General features: G+C 38.6%; 1 protein-coding gene across 5 annotated transcripts in view; it reads left to right on the top strand.

The window, feature by feature from the left end:
- The window catches only part of ERC1 (ELKS/RAB6-interacting/CAST family member 1), a 420,180-nt gene that overhangs the window by 20,741 nt on the left and 376,288 nt on the right, over positions 1-23,151 (top strand). For all 5 annotated transcript variants that reach the window (XM_068560632.1, XM_068560635.1, XM_068560636.1 and 2 more), the window contains exon 2: positions 14,825-15,649. In XM_068560632.1, the coding sequence (XP_068416733.1) occupies positions 14,981-15,649 (669 nt within the window). In that variant the 5' untranslated portion in view covers positions 14,825-14,980. The remainder of the gene's footprint in view (positions 1-14,824; positions 15,650-23,151) is intronic.

Here is a 23,151-nt window from a genome sequence, read left to right as displayed (position 1 = left end):
TCTAGCAGTTAAGATTGAAGTTTTTCAGAAGGAACTGTACTGAAGAACTAAGGGAGAAAAACTCAAAATCCACCCCCTTTCTGCCCCCATGTATAGAAGGGTTTTAAAAATAGGAGAAATCAGTTATTAAAAGCAATAAAAATTTAAAAAATTTTATAATTACAGAAACAGAATACCACTTTTTAAAAAATTCTAACTTAATGTTTAGTTGACATTTGCTTGACTGATAGATCTCATGGGGTATGTAGATTCATTTCCTTCCACTTTAACTCTGTCTCAGGTTGATGCTGGAGGATGGATGTTGTATAAAGATAATGTCTAAAATAGATTGGCTTTGATATCCTTGATGATCTGACCTTCCCTCTTCTTTTCTCCCCTCCCCTTCCTTCCACAAATCTATCCATCTATTTACAAACATGTACTTACTGAATGCATACTGTGTGCCAGGTATAGTAGTAAGGGCTGTGCATGATACAGTAATGAACAAGGGGGCGTGTGTGTATAAAAATCCTATTTTCATAGAGTATGGTGTAATAAGAAATACAGACAACACGTAAAGAGGGTAATTGTAAATTGTAGTAAATCCTCGGAAGGGAACAAATGGAATTGTGTGTTCTCTGTAGTTCCAATTACTACTTGGTTCTGCAGTGAGTGTTGTTTACGTTATCATCATATTGTAAACTATTTATTGGCTTTCTGTCTTCAGAATTGATTTGTAGACAAAAGACAGTTATAGATCAGAGAATAAATGTCGCACACCTATACAATGTAAAAGTAGTGGTGTAGGTCATTAATGTGAGGGTAGCTGGGTGTATTGGAACTCTGTATTCCTCATCATATACTGAGATGGTGGTGGGAGGTTAAGAGTTTAAATTTTATGGAGGAAAGTTAAGGTATATTAGTTAAAATTATGAAGATAACCATTAGAAAACTAAACTATAATTCAACAAAAATTGGGAAAAAAAGAGGGTTACGAACAAAATTCTTCACCTTTTATAGAGAGAGACTCAAGAAAATGTGTTTAAAGATTTAGATAAATCAAGAAGTAGATACGTGTTCCTTAATTTAATATAAATTTATTGACTACCTTTTATGTGCCAGGCCCCATTCTAGGTGCTGCGGTGCAGCAGTGAACAGAAAAGGGAACAGTCGCTGTCCTCACGGAGCTTTCACTCTAGTGAAGGAGACTGACAGTAAACAGACAAGTGAAGTAAATTGCGTATTATATGGTAATAAATGTTATGAAAAAATAATTTAGAGTTATGGAGATTAAATTTAGTGATTAGGAGTTAAATAATTTAGAGTTATGGAGGTAACCACTAGAATTAAAAGCAGAATGGTTGAAAGTAGTTATCTCTAATGAGGAGAACTCAGTGGGGAGAGACTTTTACTTTTCATTGTTTGAATTTTTATTTCTACATGCATGTATCACTCATTTAATAGTAACATTTAATGTCATAGGTTAAATACGTTAATAACACATAATACCAAAACGTGTACCAAAAAGTACACCAAATGACTCCAGATATGCTTGTGATTTTTTTAAGATTATTATTTAAATGAAAAGTCATATATCAAGACCACAATAAAATAACACTTCATATTCACTAGGATGACTGTAATAAAAAAGACGTACAGTAACAAGTATTGGTGAGGATGTGGAGAAATTGGGCCCCTCATAGGTTGCTGCTAAGAATGTGAAATGTTGCAGATGCTTTGGAAAACAGTTTGACATTTCTTAAAAAGTTAAAACAGAGTTTTTGTTTTTGTTTTTTTTTTGGCCGCGCCTTGTGGCTTGCAGGATCTCAGTTCCCCAACCAGGGATTGAACCCGGGCCAGGACAGTCAAAGTGCCAAATCCTAAACACTAGACCACAAGGGAATTCCCTAAACAGAGCTTTTATATTGCCCAAACAATTCCACTCTTAGGTGTATACCCAAGAGAGTTGCAGACTTTTGTCCACACAGAAACTTGTACACGAATGTCTGTAGTAGGATTATTCATAATATCAACAACTCAAATGTCCATCAGCTGATGAATGGATAAGCAAAATGTAGAATATCCATACAGTGAAATACTATTCAGCATAAAACGGAATGAAGTACTGATACATGCTACAAAATAAAGGAACCATGAAAACATTACGCTAAATGAAAGAAACCAGACACAAAAGGCCTCATATTGTATTATATGAAATGTCCAGAGTAGGATATTAGAATATGGAGCTCTTATCAAATGAAAAATAACCCTCTGACCTCATGTTCCCCCACCCTCAATTTGAGAATGTCTATCAAAATGAACTGCTGTTACTGATGATGATAATGTGTCATATCCCTTAAATATGTTGGGTTGAGAAAATAAAATTAAGGATCATCAGTAGATTGGAAAGAGGCAAGACTGTATAGGCAAGGAGACTGTTTTCGGAGATTGTTGTGATAGTACTAGCCACACAGGATGAGTCAGTAGAGATAGAAAGGAAATATATTAGAAAGATAAGCTTGATGGTGCACAGTGATTGATTAGTTAATGGGAAGCTGAATAGAGGAGTGAAAAGGGGGAGTCAAAATAAATTCTATCAAAATAGGGAACATAGGAGGAGAGGAGCATATTTAGGGAAAATATATGTTCAGTTAGAGCTGTTGAGTTGCCTATGGGAAATCTTGGCAGATATGTAGAGTAAGTAGTTGATCATGTAAGTCTGCAGCCCAAGGGAGAAGCCAGAGTTGGGAATATTGAGATAACCTAAATTAAAATAAGTACCTACTTAAAGTAGGTAATAATTGAAACTAGTTGAAACAGTGGCTGTGGATGAGATTGCCCAGGAACATGTTTGAGGACAGCGCTCTAAGGCATACACCAGTGTTTTATCCATATTTTTTAAAATTGAAGCATAGTTGGTTTACATTGTTTTGTTAATTTCCATTATGGTTTATCATAGGATATAGAATACAGTTCTCTGTGCTATACAGTAGGACCTTGTTGTTTATTCATTCCATATATAAAAGCCTACATCTGCTAATCCCAACCTCCCATTCCATCCCTCCACCAACCCCCTCCGCCTTGGCAACCACCAGTGTGTACTCTATGTCCATGATTCTGTTTCTGTTTCATTATATAGGTTCATTTGTGTCTTATTTTAGATTCCACATATAATTGATATCATATGCATATACTAGTGTTTTAAAGGTAGGCGGAGGAAGAAGAGCCAATAAAATGTAGTAGAAAAGAATTGTCTTGGAGAGATAGTAGGAGTAGCAGAAGAGTATTAGACCCAGGTAAGAGTTTCAGGATAGAAGTGTTCAGTAGCGGGACTTCCCTGGTGGCGCAGTGGTTGAGAGTCCGCCTGCCATTGCAGGGGACACGGGTTTGAGCCCTGGTCCGGGAGGATCCCACATGCCGCAGAGCAACTAGGCCCGTGCGCCACAACTGCTGAGCCTGCGCTCTAGAGCCTGCGAGCCACAGCTGCTGAGCCCACGCGCCACAACTACTGAAGCCCAAGCACCTGGAGCTCGTGCTCCGCACTGGGAGAGGCCACCACAGTGAGAAGCCTGGGCACCGTGGTGAAGAGTGGCCCCTGCTCACCGCAACTAGAGAAAGCCCACATACGAACGAAGACCCAACGCAGCCAAAAATGAATAAACAAACAAATAAATAAATTTATTAAAAAAATAAAAAGTGTTCAGTAGCATCAAATGCAGTAGAAGTGAAGAGAATCCATTGAATTTGGCTATAAGGAAACCATTCTGGCTTTATTCTAGAAGTGGTAGTGGGAGTTTTTAGTACCTAGAGCCTTATCTATACCATTTCTGTTGGATATCTTTACACTACCCTTCCCAAAATTGGTTTATTGTTTTGTCCTGATTATGAAAATAGTATGTCTTCATAGAAAAAAAATTTATGGCTTGGAGAGGAAGTGAGATCATCACCTCCAAATCTTACTACCCAGAATCGTGTATCCTGCTGTAACATTAAAAAAACAAACTCAGGTGGAATCTGTGTGTATAACTTTTTCTTTTTTCTGCTTGGTTTGACAATAGATCACAAATACTTTTCTCTGTTGTTAAGTATAGAGCCACATCATCATTTGTAATGACATGGTGTATTTTCTAGGTCTCCTGTAACAAATTACCACAAACTAGGTGGCATAAAACAATAGACATTTATTCTCTCATAATTCTGGAGGCTAGAAGTCCAAAATCAGTGTAGGCAGCGCCTTGCTCCCTCTCAAGCCTCTAAAGAGGATCCCTCGTTGCCTCTTCCTGGCTTCTGGTGGCTCCTGGCAATCCTTGGTGTTCCTTAGCTTGTAACTGCATCACTCCAATCTCAGCCTCCCTTCTTGCATGGTCTTCTTATTGTGCATCTCTGTGACTGAATCTCTCTCTTTCCTCATAGAAAGACACCAGCTGGATTTAGAACCTAACATAATCCAGTATAAACTCATCTTAACTTGGTTACATCTGCAAAGACTTGATTTCCAAATAAGGTTACATTCTGGGGTTTCTAGTGGACGTGAATTTTGGGGGGATGCTATTCAACTCATTATAGATAGTAACCCATTTTATAGTTGTGCCTTAACTTACACAGCCAGTGCCCCATTGTTGGACATTTAGATCGTAACTTTGCACTATTGTGACCATAATGGGGGTAGGGATAATGCATGCAGTAGAACCGAGGTGATTCAGCTGGACACCTTTTGGTACCCCCTTGCCCCATCTTAACTGTGAACGGACATGTGCAGCAGCCCTGGCCTGAGAAAGACATGGTTGCCGAGGGCCTATTAGGAAGGAGTGTTTGGGTTGCCATCAGATAAGCCACTAAGCCTTGCTGGGTGAAAACTGAGGCTGGGTGCCGTTTAGGGTAGTGGAGGAGGGAGAGATGAGACCATTTGTGCTCCTGAGACCAGCGGCAGCTCTGGTTTCTTCCAGTAACCTTCCTCTTCTCCGATCCCCTCAAGAACAGAGGCCCATCAGAATCCTGGAGAAGCTGCTTCCCGTCCCTGTGTGCAGAAGTGACTGCAGGGTAGGGGGTGGACTGCAGCAGCCGTGGAGGTGTGCGTTCAGGTCTCCTTTCGTGGGAGCCCCACTGCCTCACTTTCTCCACTGTATCGCCTCTGCACTTCTGTCACAAATGAGTTGTCTATATATGTATGGGTCTATAATTACTTTTTAAATTATAAAAGTAATTCATATTCATGTTAAAACCTCAATCAGTGCAGAAAAGAAAAATGTGAAAACCCATTTTTCCTCACGAATTCTTGTATCCTTTTTATAAATTTAAAAATGTATGGTACTGGCACAAAAACAGAAGTATAGATCAGTGGAACAGGATAGAAAGCCCAGAGATAAACCCACGCACATATGGTCACCTTATCTTTGATAAAGGAGGCAAGAATATACAATGGAGAAAAGACAGCCTCTTCAATAAGTGGTGCTGGGAAAACTGGACAGCTACATAGAGAATGAAGTTAGAACACTCCCTAACACGATACACAAAAATAAACTCAAAATGGATTAAAGACCTAAATGTAAGGGCAGACATTATAAAACTCTTAGAGGAAAACATAGGCAGAACACTCTATGACATAAATCACAGCAAGATCCTTTTTGACCTACCTCCTAGAGAAATGGAAATAAAAAGAAAAATAAACAAATGGGACCTAATGAAACTTAAAAGCTTTTGCACAGCAAAGGAAACGATAAAAAAGATGAAAAGGCAACCCTCAGAATGGGAGAAAATATTTGCAAACGAAGCAACTGACAAGGGATTAATCTCCAAAATATACAAGCAGCTCATGCAACTCAATATCAAAAAAACAACCTAATCCAAAAATGGGCAGAAGACCTAAACAGACATTTCTCCAAAGAAGATATACAGATTGCCAACAAATACATGAAAGGATGCTCAACATCACTAATCGTTAGAGAAATGCAAATCAAAACCACAATGAGGTATCACCTCACACCGGTCAGAATGGCCATCATCAAAAAATCTACAAACAGTAAATGCTGGAGAGGGTGTGGAGAAAAGGGAACCCTCTTGCACTGTTGGTGGGAATGTAAAGTGATACAGCCACTATGGAGAACAGTATGGAGGTTCCTTAAAAAACTAAAAATAGAACTACCATACGACCCAGCAATCCCACTACTGGGCATATACCCTGAGAAAACCATAATTCAAAAAGAGTCATGTACCACAATGTTCATTGCAGCACTATTTACAATAGCCAGGATATGGAAGCAACCTAAGTGTCCATTGACAGATGAATGGATCAAGAAGATGTGGCCCATATATACAATGGAATATTAGCCATAAAAAGAAACGAAATTGAGTTATTTGTGGTGAGGTGGATGGACCTAGAATCTGTCATACAGAGTGAAGTAAGTCAGAAAGAGAAAAACAAATACCGTATGCTAACATATATATATGGAATCTAAAAAAAAAAAAGAAAAAAAGGTTCTGATGACCCTAGGGGCAGGACAGGAATAAAGACACTGACGTAGAGAATGGACTTGAGGACGTGGGGAGCGGGAAGGGTAAGCTGGGACGAAGTGAGAGAGTAACATTGACATATATACACTACCAAATGTAAAATGGATGGCTAGTGGGAAGCAGCCGCATAGCACAGGGAGATCAACTTGGTGCTTTGCAACCACCTAGAGGGGTGGAATAGGGAGGGTGGCAGGGAGACACAAGAGGGAGGGGATATGGGGATATAGGTATACATATAGCTAATTCACCTTGTTATACAGCAGGAATTAACACAACATTGTAAAGCAATTATACTCCAATAAAGATGTTAAAAAAAATGTATCTTGTATATCTTGTATCTCTTTTCTTATCACTACTTGCAGACTTAACCTTATTCTTTTTAATAGCTGCACAGTTTTCCCGTAATTATATAGACTATTACCAGAGTCTTCAAAGAAGTCTGCAGTTTATTTTTACTCAGTTTTCCCACTTGTGTGAAAATATGTGTAAGATAAATTCCTAGACATGCAATGACTAACATTTATTGAAAACCTACCAGGAACCAGATATTTTATACTCACTCACTGATTTGATCTTTTTAGCTATCCTTTGAGGAAGATGATATGCCCATTTCATAGATGATACTGAGGCTCTGTGAGATTTATTAATTTGTTGAAAGCTACAATGTTTAAGTAGTGGAGCTGAACCAGCCCAAGCCTTCCCTTCTAGTTGCTACACAACTAAGCCTCAGGAGCACAATAAGCATTACTTCACAGGGGTCTTGTTAGGGTGAAATGTGAGTATTTAAGGTCTATGCATTGCATTTTGTTTTGCACATTTTTACACTTACCCTGTAGAAAAGATTTCATGTTACGTTTTTGGTTTCATACTTGAGCAGAGTGTTACTAATATGCTTTAATACAGAGGGCAGCAGTGTTAATTAAGGAGGAAAATATAAAAACTACCATGTCCATGTATCCTGAGCACTGTTGCTTCATGATTTGGAATTGTATTTTTAACTTTTGCCATTCCACTTCATTTGGGTAAGTTTGAAAAAAGTGACTTCATTGTTTTAAAAATTAACCTATCTTTTTGAATGTTGACTGTCTTGTATATCTTAGAAAAAAATCTTTGCTTATAGGTGTATGTCACCAGAACTGAATTCTTTTTAGTTTTCTTGACTTTCTTTTCTGAGAAACAGTTGTGCCTTCTCTTGATAGGGAGCCCCAGTATTTTAAGGCTTCATGCTGTTTTAGAGTTAAGAATACTTCTTTGGTGAACTTGAAGAGCTCTAAAAATTGTAAATTTTTTATGGGAATATGGAAGTAGGAATTGATGGTGGAACTATGTTGTTAATAAACACCAAATTTAAGATACACCAGATTTCTGGTAATGTTCTTATCAGAATTAGATTTTAGGAACTTTTTAAAAAACTTAAATCTGAGCAGACTTGCAGAGATTTAAATGTTGTGCTGGTTTTTTAGGTATTTTTTAAAACTCAAAATATAGGATAAAACAACTCATTTTAGGTAGTTGATAAGTCTCTTGCTATAATATTAACTTGACAAGAGATTTTTCAGTATTGAGAACAGATACATACACATAGGCACGATATTTTCTGCATGATTGCTGTGTTTGTGTGTGTGTGTATGAATTAAAAAATTTTCTTAGAAGATGAGGGGTATTAGTCTGTTCTTGTTGAGCTTATGCTGTTTTCTTGGAATTAAGATTTGGGTACAGAATTCCCTATTCTTATTCATGCAAGAAGAACAATTTATTTATTTTTAAAAATATTTATTATTTATTTATTTATTTTATTTTTATGGCTGCTTCTGGTCTTAGTTGTGGCACGCAGGATCTTTGTTGAGGCATGTGGGATCTTTCATTGCAGCTCGGGGGCTCTTCATTGCTGTGCGCAGCCTTCTCTCTAGTTGTGTGTGGGTTTTCTCTTTAGTTGCAGCATGCGGGCTCCAGAGCGCGTGGGCTCTCTAGTTGAGGCGGGCAAGCTCAGTAGTTGTGGCGGGTGGGATTAATTGCCCTGTGGCATGTGGGATCTTAGTTCGCCGACCAGGGATCGAACCCGCGTCCCTTGCATTGAAAGGCGGATTCTTTACCACTGGACCACCAGGGAAGTCCCAAGAATTTATTTTTTAAAAATTGAAATCTTGACTATTCAGTAAGTTTCTTTATGATTTTCAGGACATGATACTAGAGGACAAAACTACATAGCAATAAATATAGGGAAGGAGGTTGTCAGTTTATGGAATTTGGTTAAAATTTAAAAATAAAGTTTATTAACATGAAGGAAATGTTCAAAAGGCTTTCATTATATTTGTCTTAATTGCATTTAGTTTCAGGTCCTATAAACTAATTTCAAGATTACTACCACCTTCTGAATGTATAAGAACTATCTTAATGAATTTTACTAGTATTTAGGTTAACTTGTGGAGTCAGCAAACACTTTTGCATACTTGATTTGTATTAGGCACTGTACTAGGTTTTGGAGATAAGGCATTCCTTTGCCTTTAAGGAAGTAGTTAATTAAAACATAGTAAGTATATTATTTTAAAAGCCCCTGATTCCATAAGCGGGGCACCTAAATTAGACTGAGGGATTTAATGGTTTGTGTAGGATTGTGACTATTATACTTAGTTTGGAAGAATGAGTAGTAAGTAGTTAGCCAGTTGATGGGGAAGAAGAAGGTCATGGAAGCAAGAGAGAGCATGGTATTTCAGGAAATTGCAGGTACTTGACCTTGGTTGGCACATGGAAAAGGAGAGTGGTTAAGAAGTAACCTGTCTAGAGAGGTAGGCAGGGCCCAAATCAAGAAAATTTTTATATGCAGTGCCAAGGAATTTGGATTCTCATTTTGGGATGCCATCAAAGGAAGTATGTAGATGTGTGCGATTATGTCATATTTAAATTTTAAAGCAGTGGGTCTTAAACTTTTTTTTGGTCCAGCATCCCTGTACACTCTTATAAATTATGAAGGTCTAAATAGCTTTTGTTTATGTAGGCTATACTGTTTACCATATTGAAAGTAAAACTGAGAAATTTTTAGAACGTAAGAGTACACAAGTACACATTCCATTAGCTGTCATTGGGATAATCCCACATGTCATGTAGCCTTTGGAAAACACTGCTATATATTTGTGAGAATGTACAGTGAAAAAGCAAATAATGTCATAATATTATGAAAATAGTTTTGCTCTCTTGGACCTCCTGAAGGGTTCTGTTCGGACCCTTCTGTGTCACTTTGTGGGACTTGGGGGTAACAGGGATTCTGACTTACTTGGATAATTGTTGTATTAGAAGATCATTCTGGCAATGGTGTTGAGAATTGTTTAGAACCTATAAAAAGAAACACATTTTAAATTGTGATCCAGTATGCACATGTGTATTCATATGCACACTTGAAACAAAAGTTTCAGGAAACAGTGCTGTGTTAGTTACCTCTTGTTGTATAAAGAGTTATCTCAAAGCTTATTGGATTAAAAAAACAGACATTAACTCACAGTTTTTATGAAGAGCGTAGCTGGGTGGTCTGGCTTAAGGTATTTCATGAGGTTGCAGTCAAGATATCAGTTGAGTCTGCAGTTCTGAAGGCTTGGCTGGGGTGGCAGGATCCCTTTCCAAGCCGTCTCACATGGCTGTTGGCAGGAGGCCTCAGTTCCTCATTGCATGCATGGTGCTCTCTGTAGGGTAGCTCGAGTACCTTTACAGCATGGTAGCTAACTCCCCCATGACAAGTGATCCAAGAGAGTGACCAAGACAGAAGCCCCAGTGTCTTTATGAGTTAGTCTTGGCAGTGATACATCATCAGAAGCAAATCCTTTAGGTCTAGTACACATTCAAAGGGAGAGGAATTTTGCTTCCCCTCTTGAAGGGAGGAGTATCAAAGAATTTATTCACGTACCTTAAAACTACCACAAATACTTGTCGGGAGAGTGAGTCCTCCATGGGTCTCTTCTTTCCTGCATGCCCTGAATGCGAGGGCCTGACTGCTCTTAACCTGGGCCGTTTCTCAGGATTGTGTTTGCAGCGAGCCCCCTTGAGGGATGAGGTAACGTCTCCCATTGGGGGAGACCAGGCTTGCTTACTGCTTACTGTAAAAGTGGTGGATTCCCTAAACTCAGCGTTCCTCTGCAAATCCACTGCATGTGTAGCATCTGTCTGGGCCCTCTTGTGTCACCTTGTGGGACTTGGGGGTAACAGGATGCTCATACTGCTGGCTGTGCTGTGAGTAATAAAGTTCTTTGTCTCTGACTCAGGAGACTCATGTGTTCTGTCTGATAAGTAGAAGAAGGTTTGAAGTAACCACAACAGATACTAGATAGGGAGCTAACAAAATATTGGATAGGAAGCAAACTAAGGGACTCGTAGGACTCTGGGGCCAACACTATGGGCTCAAACTGAACAGCTGCATGATTTTTTCCAGCAGCAGTCGGGACTCCAGGTAGGTAATCGGTGAAGGTGTTTCTTTTGGATTAATCAAGGGCAGGGGAGTTTGGAATGTGAAATTATTTTCTTTAAACTTTTGTGGTATAATTTATGTACAATAAACTGAACATATTTAAAGTCTGTAGTTTGATGAGTTTTGACCTGTATACGCCTGGGAAGCCTCACCCCAGTCAAGATAGTGAACATTTTCATCACTCCAAAAATTTCCTCCTACCCCTTCATGATCCATGCATCCCTCAGCCCCAGCCCCAGGCACATACTGATGTACTTTCTGTCATAATGGAGTCCTTCTAGAATTTTATATAAATGGAATCATATGGCTTAACTTTTTTTTTTTGGTCAGAATTCTTTTTTGTTAGCTGTTTAAAGTGCAAGAATTATTATCTGGTGGTGGTGGATCTGGCAGATTTTTAAAAGAAATTAAACATTTTAAAACCCAGTCTTTCCTGAAGCTCATATTAGAAAGCCAGAATGAGGGCTTTAGACAGAGCTGGTGAATTCTCTTCTCTTGTTGTAGAAATGAATATAGTTCTGATAGCAGCAAAAGACTCCACATGCAAATGCCATTTTGGGTCTGAAAGTGGCTTGAACATTAGAGTGCACCCGCTAATGTTGAAAACTTGATGTGGATTTTTGTTGCTAGATCTTAGCCTATTTAATAGTGTGGCTTAGTTACTTGACTACAGGGAAATAGAGTTTTGCACAAAAGCACAGTTGGGAATTTTTTTCTTGACTGTGGCACTTTAAAGTTCTGATGGCATGATTCCTGAGACTCTGAATTATTATTCTTTATTTTGTTAGTTTTCCTTATTTTGTTCTTTTTGCCCACCATCTTTTAAAAAAGACTTTCTCCTTAATAGAAAGATAAATGTGATTATTTAAGCATTACACCATGGAAAACCTAAGGTGTGCCTTAAAGTTTAGGTTTAGAGTCCTAGATTAGCAGGATACCCTGCCTTAAAACTGGAGGCCTTTAATATCCTATGGACAATTGAGGTGTTAACATCAGCAGATGATGGTGGATAAGCATAGTAGTTAAGGGTTTCCAGGGCTCTGGAATTAGGGCACCTACCACTTAATAGCTAAGTCACTTAACACCTATAGGCCTAACTTTCTTCGTCTGTAAAGTGGAGATAACGACAATGCCTGTGTTGTAGGGGGCTTATAAATATCGGATTAAATCTTATAAAATTCTTAGCACAGTGCTTGACATATGGTAAACACTATATGTTAGCTTCTGTTATCATTCAAGGGATTCTGGGTAATGAATAGCTCTTATTTTAAGCAATATTCAGATTACTTAACAAAAAGAAAAACCTTTGCATCCCTCTTTGGTCTTGAAATAGAATTTACTTGAACAGTAGTATGTCACCTACCTTACAGTCCAGATTAATCATGAAAAGGAATGTTTACTTTCTGAGCTAGGTTAGTCCTGGGAAGGAATTTCCTAACATTACTAGCAGAATATTGCAATATCTGAACTTGGTGTACTATTGCTATTTCTGAGACGGAAGGCTCAGACTCTGTGTTTTTGCTGTCCTGCTTGTTGTTACCTTAGGTCTATCTTTACTGGATCTCTAGAGACGAGACTGCCAGTATATTCATATTTCTGAAGATCTTTAACTTGTTTGAGTTTGGTTCAAATATTTAGACCCTTTAAAATCTTTTGACCATGTGATTTACTTGGATTGCATTCTCAATTGCATATTAAAATATTATTTAATATGTTGAAATCTGTTTCTTGACCTAAGCCAATTCTTTGGTAGAATGATATTAGGAAATCATAGAGATCTAGTTTAGATATGTATTGATTTAGGTTTGAGAGGAGTGTAGAAAGTAGATAGCTATGATATGTGTTTTTAAAATTTGTCTTAATTACTATACTTGTAGAATATGAACATATTTTCCTATTAAAAAATTCAAGCATTTGACTATTGTGAGTCTAAAGCTTTACAAGTGAAGCTAAAGCCTCCACAAACATTTCCCCCCAACCTTAGAAGGCAAATTACCTTCCCCTCTAACCACTGCTGTTTCAAATTGGGCATTTCTCATGTAGGAATTCTTTATGTATTTTGTATACAAATCTTTATACATACGTTAGATATTTTTTCACCAAGGGTTTGGTTTTTCTTTTAATTTTTGGTGTATTTTGTCATTTTGACATAATTGAATATTAGTCATTTTTCTTTGTTTTTTTGCCTTTTGTTTCTTATTTAAGAAGCCCTACCTTAACTCAAGTTCACAAGGATATTCACCTAAGTTTTCTTCTAGTACTTTTAAAAAAAATTATTTATTATTTTTGGCTGCGTTGGGTCGTCTTTGCTGCGCACGGGCTTTCTCTAGTTGTGGCGAGCGGGGGCTACTCTTTGTTGCGGTGCGCGGGCTTCTCATTGCAGTGGTTTCTCTTGTTGCGGAGCACGGGCTCTAGGCACACGGGCTCAGTAGTTGTGGCTTGCGGGCTCTAGACCGCAGGCTCAATAGTTGTGGCGCACGGGCTTAGTTGCTCCGCAGCATGTGGGACCTTCCTGGACCAGGGATCGAACCTGTGTCCCCTGCATTGACAGGCCGATTCTTAACCACTGTGCCACCAGGGAAGTCCCTCTTCTAGTACTTTTAATAGTTTTAAAATTTTATCTTTAATGGGTACATAGAATTTATTTCTGGGTACTGTGTGAAGTAGGGATGTAACTTATTTTTTTCCAAGAGCACCAGTTGTTCAAACTCCATTTATAGAATGATTTGTCCTTTCCTCACTGTTTTGAAATGTTACTTTTAGCATATACTAAATTCACATATATAATTTAGAGCCTATTCTTGGCCATTTCTGTACAGTTTTAATCACTATAGCTTTAAAAAGCTCTGAGTCCTTATAAGAAATCCTAGGGGTCAGATGTGGTTTTGGAGTCCAGGTTTTTTCCCCATAATGCCCAGTGGCGTTATGCAGTATCCTGTAATCATACACATTGTTTTCCCAGTGACGTGTACGAATAATCACACTAGGTGAGATACGTATAAACAATAAGTGACCTCATATCAAATCATGCCAGGTTTTGCCACTAAATGAGTTAAAAAGAAAAAAAAACCTTATTTTCAGAGTTTTAAAACATTTTTGCATTGCAAATAAAGGATCATGAACCTATAATGTGTCTTGCTATTTAGGGGACATCTTCCTTTGTTCCTCTATTTCAGATTGTTTTGGTTATTGTTGTACCTTTACTCCTCCATTTGAATTTTGGAGTCAGCTTGTTGGGTTATGTGAGGGATCCTGTAGAGATTTTCAGTGGCATGTGGAGTAGTTGGGGAAGAACTGACACCTTTACAATGTTTGTCTTCTCATCCGTGAACATGGATAACTTTCCTTTTGTTCAGGGGTGTTTTGTAGTTTTTCCAAAAATTCTTGCACATTCTTGTTATATTTATATAGCAAAGTGTCTTTATGGTTTTGTTGCTATTGTGAATGGGATTTTTTTAAAATTGCATTTTCTAGTTGTTATTACTAGTGTACAGAAAAGTACTGATATGTATATATTGATCTGTGCCTAAGCAGTTTGTTGAGCTCTGTTATTGGTTCTAGTACTTGTCAGCTGATGATCTTGGATTTTCCAGTTAGAAAAATCATATATTCAAACACTGAGTTTTATCTTTTTCTTGCCAATCTTTATACCTCTTCTCTCTTTTTCTTTTCCCTTTGCTTGGTATGGTTTCAGTATTCAGTTTTGAGACATGTTGAGTGTTTTTACAATGATGTTTACTGAGAAATAAGTTATGCTGTAGACAGGGACAGGAGTAAATAGATGATCAAAGGGGAGGTCTTGCTCAAGGGGGGCAATGAAGAGTGTCTGAGAGGGGAAGTGTTTCTTATTGGAGGAGTTAATGTGTGATCTTTTCATTACAGATATGGTGTAAGCTATTTCTTCAAGATTGGACAGCTGAGGACCTGGTATTTCTGATTAGCCTTCAGCAGACTTATAGCCATAGAGAAACCTCACAGAGTTCCGTATCTTGTTTTCTGCTTTACACCTTTCCTGGCACCTGAATTCATCTTGCAACCATGTATGGAAGTGCTCGCTCAGTTGGGAAGGTGGAACCAAGCAACCAGAGCCCTGGGCGATCACCTCGGCTTCCACGTTCCCCTCGCTTGGGTCATCGTCGAACCAATAGTACAGGAGGGAGTTCTGGAAGCAGTGTCGGAGGTGGCAGTGGGAAAACCCTTTCAATGGAGAATATCCAGTCCTTAAATGCTGCCTATGCCACTTCTGGCCCTATGTACCTAAGTGACCATGAAAATGTGGGTTCAGAAGCACCTAAAAGCACCATGACGCTTGGCCGTTCTGGAGGACGTCTGCCTTATGGTGTGAGGATGACTGCTATGGGCAGTAGCCCCAATATAGCTAGCAGTGGGGTTGCTAGTGACACCATAGCATTTGGAGAGCATCACCTCCCTCCTGTGAGCATGGCATCCACCGTTCCTCACTCTCTTCGTCAAGCAAGAGATAACACAATCATGGATCTGCAGACACAGCTGAAGGAAGTATTAAGGGAAAATGATCTCTTGCGAAAGGATGTGGAAGTAAAGGAGAGCAAATTAAGTTCTTCAATGAATAGCATCAAGACCTTCTGGAGCCCAGAGCTGAAGAAAGAACGAGCCCTGAGAAAAGATGAAGCTTCCAAAATCACTGTTTGGAAGGAACAGTATAGAGTTGTGCAGGAGGAAAACCAGGTTAGTTATATATATATGTTTGCCTTTCTGTATTCTGTATGTATGAAACAATTCATGTACATAAATGAAATGAGCCATTCTTTCTCTTTTCTTTCTTAGGTTTTTCCCTTCTTGGTTCATTTATTTTCCTTCTTCCTGTTTTTCTTAGTATTTTGTGCTCTCCATTTCTTCGCCTTTTCCAGATTGGTCCTGTGCTTTAATTTGTTTCTGGCTGCCATGTCTGCTTGCTCACAATTCTTGCTTGTTTCTTTTCCCTAGCTTCTCTTTCTCTTCCTCTCTTTTCTTTCAGCACATATTATCTTTTTTCACTTCTTATGAGAATGTAATTTTGCCACACGCTCTAAGATCCATTATCAAAATTATTCAGGCTATGTAACTTAAGTGTGGGGTATAGCATTAAGATTTACCATAGTAAATGTTAAAAAAGTCAATCTTAAAAAAAAAACCTATCACAAGGCAAATCAATATGTTGACAGTACAGAACGGAAATTAATTTTAAAAAGTTAACATTGATGATGTACATATTTATTAAGTACCAACAATGAGTAGCAGTTCTTTCTCTTGACATTTAGGAAAGTTTAACTTCAGGATCCTCTTTTGAAAAAATTCTTTAATTCTTCACATTTGAGGATTTAAGGTGGAAGAAAGGCAACTTGCTGTGATTGGTTATATATAAAATATAAATTAGATTTTGGTAGAAGTTGAATGTTAAATTGAGGTTATTGAATTTATCATTGAATTAGCTAGCCTTCAGTGTACCTTTTTGATGATGCTGAAAATATGCCTATCACCAAGACGGTTTTAATTATCCAGCAACCTGGAAATTTCCAGTCCATTTTAACGAGGAAAAAAAATTATTGGCTTACTTCTTTATTTTCAAATAATTCAGGCAGCTAATTATGCCTATACTTTAAAAGCTGTGTGGATAAAAAGCAGTGACAATAACCTTTCTAATTATCAAGCTACATTCAAAGGCAAATATTTGAATCTTCTGAAAAGACTATGGTGGGAACTCAGCACTTTAGTCCAGTGGAAGTGAAACAGTCCACAGGGCTCTGATGCCAAAAAAACCATATGCGCTGAAGGAGGGTGAACAATGCCTTATCGAGATTCCGCCCCCTGCCCTAATTACACACCAGTGCTGGCAGGAGTGTATTCTTCCTGCACCCACTATAATTACCACACAATCCTAAAATTGTATAACTTTGGTCCAAAAAATGAAGGGTGCAATTTTAAAGTAAAGTGAGACACTGCAATGAGATACAGAGAACTGAAAATGCTAATTAATAGATTATAGTGAGCCGGCAGTGGGCCCTAATTAAACTCTGCATTCATTACACCCTCCATAGCCCTCAGAGGTTGGACATTTTCCATTTTACAAAGAAGATTGGTTTAATAGGATTTACAGTAATTAAACAAATTTCCCCATTTCAGTTTGAGATTGGGGATTTAGACACATTCTAAATGTTTGATCTGATTGGACCACAGAGATCTTGGTCTAGAGTCCTATCACATGAAAAAACACATTTGCTTAGAATTGCCTAATGTGTATGGTTCATTATTAGGAAGTCCTTTTAGAAGATTGTTTCAAAAATAAATATCCAGCTGTTTTTATGTTTTGTACTCCTTTTGTTACTGAACTTTCAAGTACTGGTGGTTGGAGAAATGTAACAATATATGTTTTAACAGGAAAAGGCTTTTTCTTTTTTTAAATTGAGAATGAGGAAGGCTTTTGGTGTGTTTACTTGATGAAGAATAAAAGTCCAGCTGTGAGCTTGGTTGAATTGCAAAGCTAAGGCTTTGGATGATTTATATTTTTTAATTTTATTCTAACCAGCATCTAATAAAGATACTGTCATACTTCTTTTTGGTTATTATGCCTTGTAATATTCCTGTATGTTTAGTTGGAAGCTTATTTTTAAAATAATTATTTTAAACCACTTTCATTGGAATTTTGTGTGATCACAGTACATTTAAAAAAATATTATAGTATGGCAAGTGAGTTTAATGTTTTTTTTTTTTTGAGGCAGCGGGTGACATTTTTGGCAAATTTTTAAAATTAATTAATTAATTAATTAATTTTTGGCTGTGTTGGGTCTTCATTTCTGTGCAAGGGCTTTCTCTAGTTGCGGCGAGTGGGGGCCACTCTTCATCGCAGCGCGCAGGCCTTTCACTGTCGCGGCCTCTCTTGTTGCGGAGCACAGGCTCCAGACGCGCAGGCTCAGTAGTTGTGGCTCACGGGCCTAGTTGCTCCGCGGCATGTGGGATCTTCCCAGACCAGGGCTCGAACCCGTGTCCCCTGCATTGGCAGGCGGATTCTCAACCACTGCGCCAACAGGGAAGCCTGAGTTTAATGTTTTGCTTTTTGTATTTTTTTGCTCTTGGAGTTTGATTTTATTCAGGATTCTGATTTTTTGATTTTGATTTTATTTAAGGATCAAGAGAATTTGAAGTTTAGAAATTAAAAAAGAGACTTGCTCTCTGTAAATCTTTGTTTTGTCATTTGTTCTCACTGTTTGGACACTCATGACTATTAACATTTTAATAATTTTAGGTTGTACCTTGATTTGTCGCATGGTGAAAGCCATTATTATTTGAATTTAAATAAGCTTTTTCATGAGGTTGCTAATTGTTTCACTGTCATTTAGCGTCTGATTTCAAAATCTGGGATCTCTGTCTTGGACTATTTGTTTAACTTTTCTTTTTGATAATCCCGTTTTAACACAGAGATGAATTATGAATGATTATTCAGAGTACTGTGGATAAATCGGTATTCTAGTCTCTTTTCCAGATAGATTTGATCTTTTCTGGTATTCCAGAAATGGCATGTGTTAGAGGCACTGTGGGGAATGTCCTGAGAAAACTAAGTCAAATGTAAGATAGATATGCTCCTTTTGGGGAGTTAACAGTCATTTTGAGAAGCAAAATTTGTTCATGTGCGGCTTATAGAAATATAAGCTACCCATCCATTGGATTTTGTCATGTGCGAAGGTATATAAATGCGTGTGGGAAATTGCCTTCTTGTAGAGCTGGTAAATTTGCTTACCTGGGATGTAGTGGAGTATTATGGAAAATGATCCAGTAAATCTAATAAAAACTGTTGTACAGATACCTGACAGGGCTTATTTGTGAGGAAATAAGAGAAGTTGCCAGAGGATTGCAGTCTCTCTTTCCCCTCTATTACATTTTGCAGTGTGGTCTAATGTGTGATTTCATCTCAGTGATAGAATTGGTTTTATGGGTTTGCTAATTTACAGAATCTATGAAGATGGCAGCTTAGATATGAGTTGGGAAACCCTTTTTTTATTCTTTCGTGCAAAAGAAACCAGAAAATGAACTTGGTTTTTTTAGTTACACTAATATTGATCAAGGGAGGTCATAGTTCCATTTTAGTTTTTAAAATCATGCTGTCCCTGGAACTTGCTATCATGTTACCACTGCTCTATTTGCCCAGAAGAGTATTGGAGGGGCCTGGAAACCATGCTTTATAACAAGTGGTTGTGGGAACTCTAAAGGAGAGACGTGTGGCATTTTAGTTATATTCTGTGTTTCGACGGGCAGCCATGAAGAAGGAAGTTTTTTCCCTTTCTTCTTTGGTATTTTTTTTGGAAAGCTAGTACTGGAAAAATGAGTACAGATATGAAGGTTTTAGGTTCTGGCTCCATGGAGGAGTGTATTTTCTAACAAAGCTATATCCGTTTGATGCAAGAGTCAGTTTCACAGTCCAGTGCTTGACCGTCACTGGAATTGGTTCCTGGGAGGCCAGATGCCTCTGACAGCTATGTGGGTGCTCCTGGTCTTTCAGCTCCGCAGGGTGCCTGCAGTGACTTCTCCGGCAGCCATTTAGAGAGTTCCCCCTCCTCCCACCCTCTTTTGCTGCTCCCAGCCTAGCTTCCTCCCTCTCTCCCTTTATGACAACTTTATGGAGGTATAATTTAATTCATCCTTTAAAAGTGTGTAACTTTTTTCTTTCTTAATCTGACTTATTCAAAGAAGAATTTGAAGATAGTAAGAGGAAGTTGCCCTACGGTGTTCTCTAACAAGGGAATGAATGACATAACCAAAAAAATTGTTTAGGAGCAGCTTTTATTGCTCGTCTGCAGAGCAGATTGAAGGAAGGCAGGCAGGGAAAGCGAATGAGTTCGTTGCAGGAGGCCTGGATTTATTTGGGTAATAGGAATGGGGAAGGAGGTGCACATCCACGAAGTATTTTCAAAGAGATATTTGGATATAGACTGTGATGGCAAGAGAGAAGACTGCGATGAACTGTGGTATTGAGACTGAGGAAATGTTTTTGCCATTGATGTTAAATGGTTAGAGATTAGAAAGTAGAACTAGATTAAGGGTAAGAAATGGTGAATTTAGTTTTCATTATTTGAGGAGAAGTTTTTCGTAAGCATTTGGAAATAAGAGACTAGTGACTGTGACCTCAGGTACAGGCACAGGGATGTCGTTATATGTTTGCTTGTTAATGCTGGAAATTTTACTGATCTAGTTAGTTCAGTCCCACAAGCTGAATGTGCCTACTTGTGGGAGTTAGGAGTGGAGAGGAAGAGAAAAGCCATTAAACGGCACATGTTTTATGTATGGTTTATCACCCGCTGTGTCTGTGTCTTGGTCTTCTGTCTTTCTTGTGGTATTTCTCTTTGATGGTAGATAACTTGAGTGACTCTCTCGATTACTGAAAGTCACTCTTCATTTAGAAAGGTGAATGTTTATATTCCTGTCATGAACAAACTTTTGCTAATAGACATCCTTTATTTTGTTTTAGTTAACAAGTTCATTGAAATTAGGTACCTCTGCATGATGAATTTGGAGTAAATTTGTCAAAAAGAGAAGTACTGTGGAAATGTGCTTTCAGCAAGAAAATGATTATCTTCATATTGAAAATGTTCTGTTCTTCCCTAAGGACAAGATTAGAAATCTTTCATGAACTGTTTTTTCTCACTTTCTGTGCTGCCATGTGCATCTCCAAAAACATTTATTTTTCCTTCTGGAGCTGGAAAGCTAGTCTTTCACATAGATGTGTTCCTTTTATTTTTCCATATTATCAGCAGTAATGCTTACTGAAACTACCTCCCTTTCTGTTTGTTCTGGCAGTCTTTCCTACCTAATAGGCTCATGGTAAGTTCTGTTGCATTTTGACAATTGGTAGAGAATTCTTGGTTGAAATGACACCTGTCCAGCTTAATTTCATCTGTGGACCTTGTAGGTTGAGAAGGTGAGAAACAATTCAGCCTTGATGTGCATACTGTACCATCCCTAGCTGTGGCTAGTGGCTCATTTACTTCCAGAGCATGTGATATGCAGGACCTGTTCTGCTTTGAAACCACCCTTGGAACTGTTCTGATTTTGGATGAGCCCTCAGGCACTCAGGTATGGTCCCCTTTAGCATCAGTTCTCAAACTGGCCTCAGGATGAGGTACACTTGTACAAATTATTAAGGAACCTCAAGTAGCTTTTGTTTATGTAGGTGTTTATCTATCAATATTTGCCATATTGGAGACTAAAATAGAAATTCAAAAAATATTTACTGATATATTTAAAAATAATGAACACATTAAATGTTAACATAAATAACATTTTTAATGAAAAATAGGTTTGCAAGTCTAATGTCTGGCTTAATAGATGACAGCTAACTGTCATATCTGCTTCTGCTTTCAGTGGTCTGTTGCAATTTGTTGTTTGGGTTGAAGTATATGAAGAAACTCAGGCTTCATATAAATAAGTAGTTGGAAAAAGCAGGAGTATTTTATTTTATTATTTATTTATTTATTTATAATAATATTTATTTATTTTTGGCTGCATTGGGTCTTCGTTGCTGCGCGCGGGCTTTTCTCTAGTGGCGGCGAGCGGGGGCTACTCTTCGTTGTGGTGCGCGGGCTTCTCGTTGCGGTGGCTTCTCTTGTTGTGGAGCATGGGCTCTAGGCCCGTGGGCTTCAGTAGTTGTGGCTCGCAGGCTCCAGAGCGCAGGCTCAGTAGTTGTGACGCACGGGCTTAGTTGCTCTGTGGCATGTGGGATCTTCCCGGGCCAGGGCTCGAACCTGTATCCCCTGCCTTGGCAGTCGGATTCGTAACCACTGCGCCACCAGAAAAGTCCCAGCAGGAGTATTTAATTTAATTTATTTATTTATGGCTGTGTTGGGTCCTCGTTTCTGTGCGAGGGCCTTCTCTAGTTGCAGCAAGTGGGGGCCACTCTTCATCGCGGTGCGCGGGCCTCTCACCGTCGCGGCCTCTCCTGTTGCGGAGCACAGGCTCCAGACGCGCAGGCTCAGCAGTTGTGGCTCACGGGCCTAGTTGCTCCGCGGCATGTGGGATCTTCCCAGACCAGGGCTCGAACCCGTGTCCCCTGCATTGGAAGGCAGACTCTCAACCACTGTGCCACCAGGGAAGCCCCCCAGCAGGAGTATTTTAAAAGCCTTTTCAGGTAATTGTGGATATATATATATATATATTTTAAAATTTCTTTTTGGCTACATTGAGTCTTCATTGCTGCACGCGGGCTTTCTCTAGTTGTGGCGAGCAGGGGCTACTCTTTGTTGCATTGCATGGGCTTCTGTTGCGGTGGCTTCTCTTGTTGTAGAGCACGGGCTCTAGGCATGCGGGCTTCAGTAGTTGCGGCACGTGGGCTTCAGTAGTTGTGGCTCGCAGGCTCTAGAGTGCAGGCTCAGTAGTTGTGGTGCACAGGCTTAGTTGCTCCGTGGCATGTGGGATCTTCCCGGACCAGGGCACGAACCCCTGTCCCCTGCACTGGCAGATGGATTCTTAACCACTGTGCCACCAGGGGAGCCCGTGGATATGTTTTGAAACCACACCAAAATTTGACAAGTGGTAGTTTTTTTTTTTAACGCTTTAGTGAGGTATGATTTACATGCCATAAAATTCATCCATTTTAAGTGTACAATTCAATTAATTTTTTTTAGTAAATTTACTGCGAGGTGTGCAATCAAAACCATAATGTAATTTTAGAACATTTTCATCAGTGAGTGGTAGTTTCTTACAGTTAGTGCAGTGTGGAATCTGAAATCCTATCAGTGACCTTTCCATTCTTTGTTACATTAAAATAAATTGGTCTGTCTTGCACTTTGGACAGATCTTTTACATGTAGAGGATATACATGAATAATACATATGCCTTCTCCTGCTTTTGTAACACTGTGTATTGGTCATTTGGAAAATATTGGTTCATTGAGTTATGTAGGTCTTCCAAATGTTGACACATTTCATTAGACAGATTTTAAAAATTCATTCATTAATAACACTTCCTATTTCATCAGAAATGTCTTCAAGTATTGGTAAGCTCACCAGGCAGGAGATACAAGTTTTCCAAAATTCTGAGTTTTCCTTGAAACTCGGATTCTATCATTGGCAAGAAGTATTGCCAGTTATTGTCTTTGAGTTGACAGGTTAGTTTAAATTTTGAGAAAAATTTATCCGTATACCTGAGTCTGAATAATCATTGGTTGTGAGTTCAGTCTTCTAAATTAAAATGGTGCTTGTTGA

Source organism: Eschrichtius robustus, chromosome 13 (genome assembly GCF_028021215.1).
Source record: "Eschrichtius robustus isolate mEscRob2 chromosome 13, mEscRob2.pri, whole genome shotgun sequence".
Classification (NCBI taxonomy): domain Eukaryota; kingdom Metazoa; phylum Chordata; class Mammalia; order Artiodactyla; family Eschrichtiidae; genus Eschrichtius; species Eschrichtius robustus.
The sequence above is the reverse complement of the archived record's forward strand: the minus strand, read 5'-3'. Positions and strand labels throughout refer to the sequence as shown.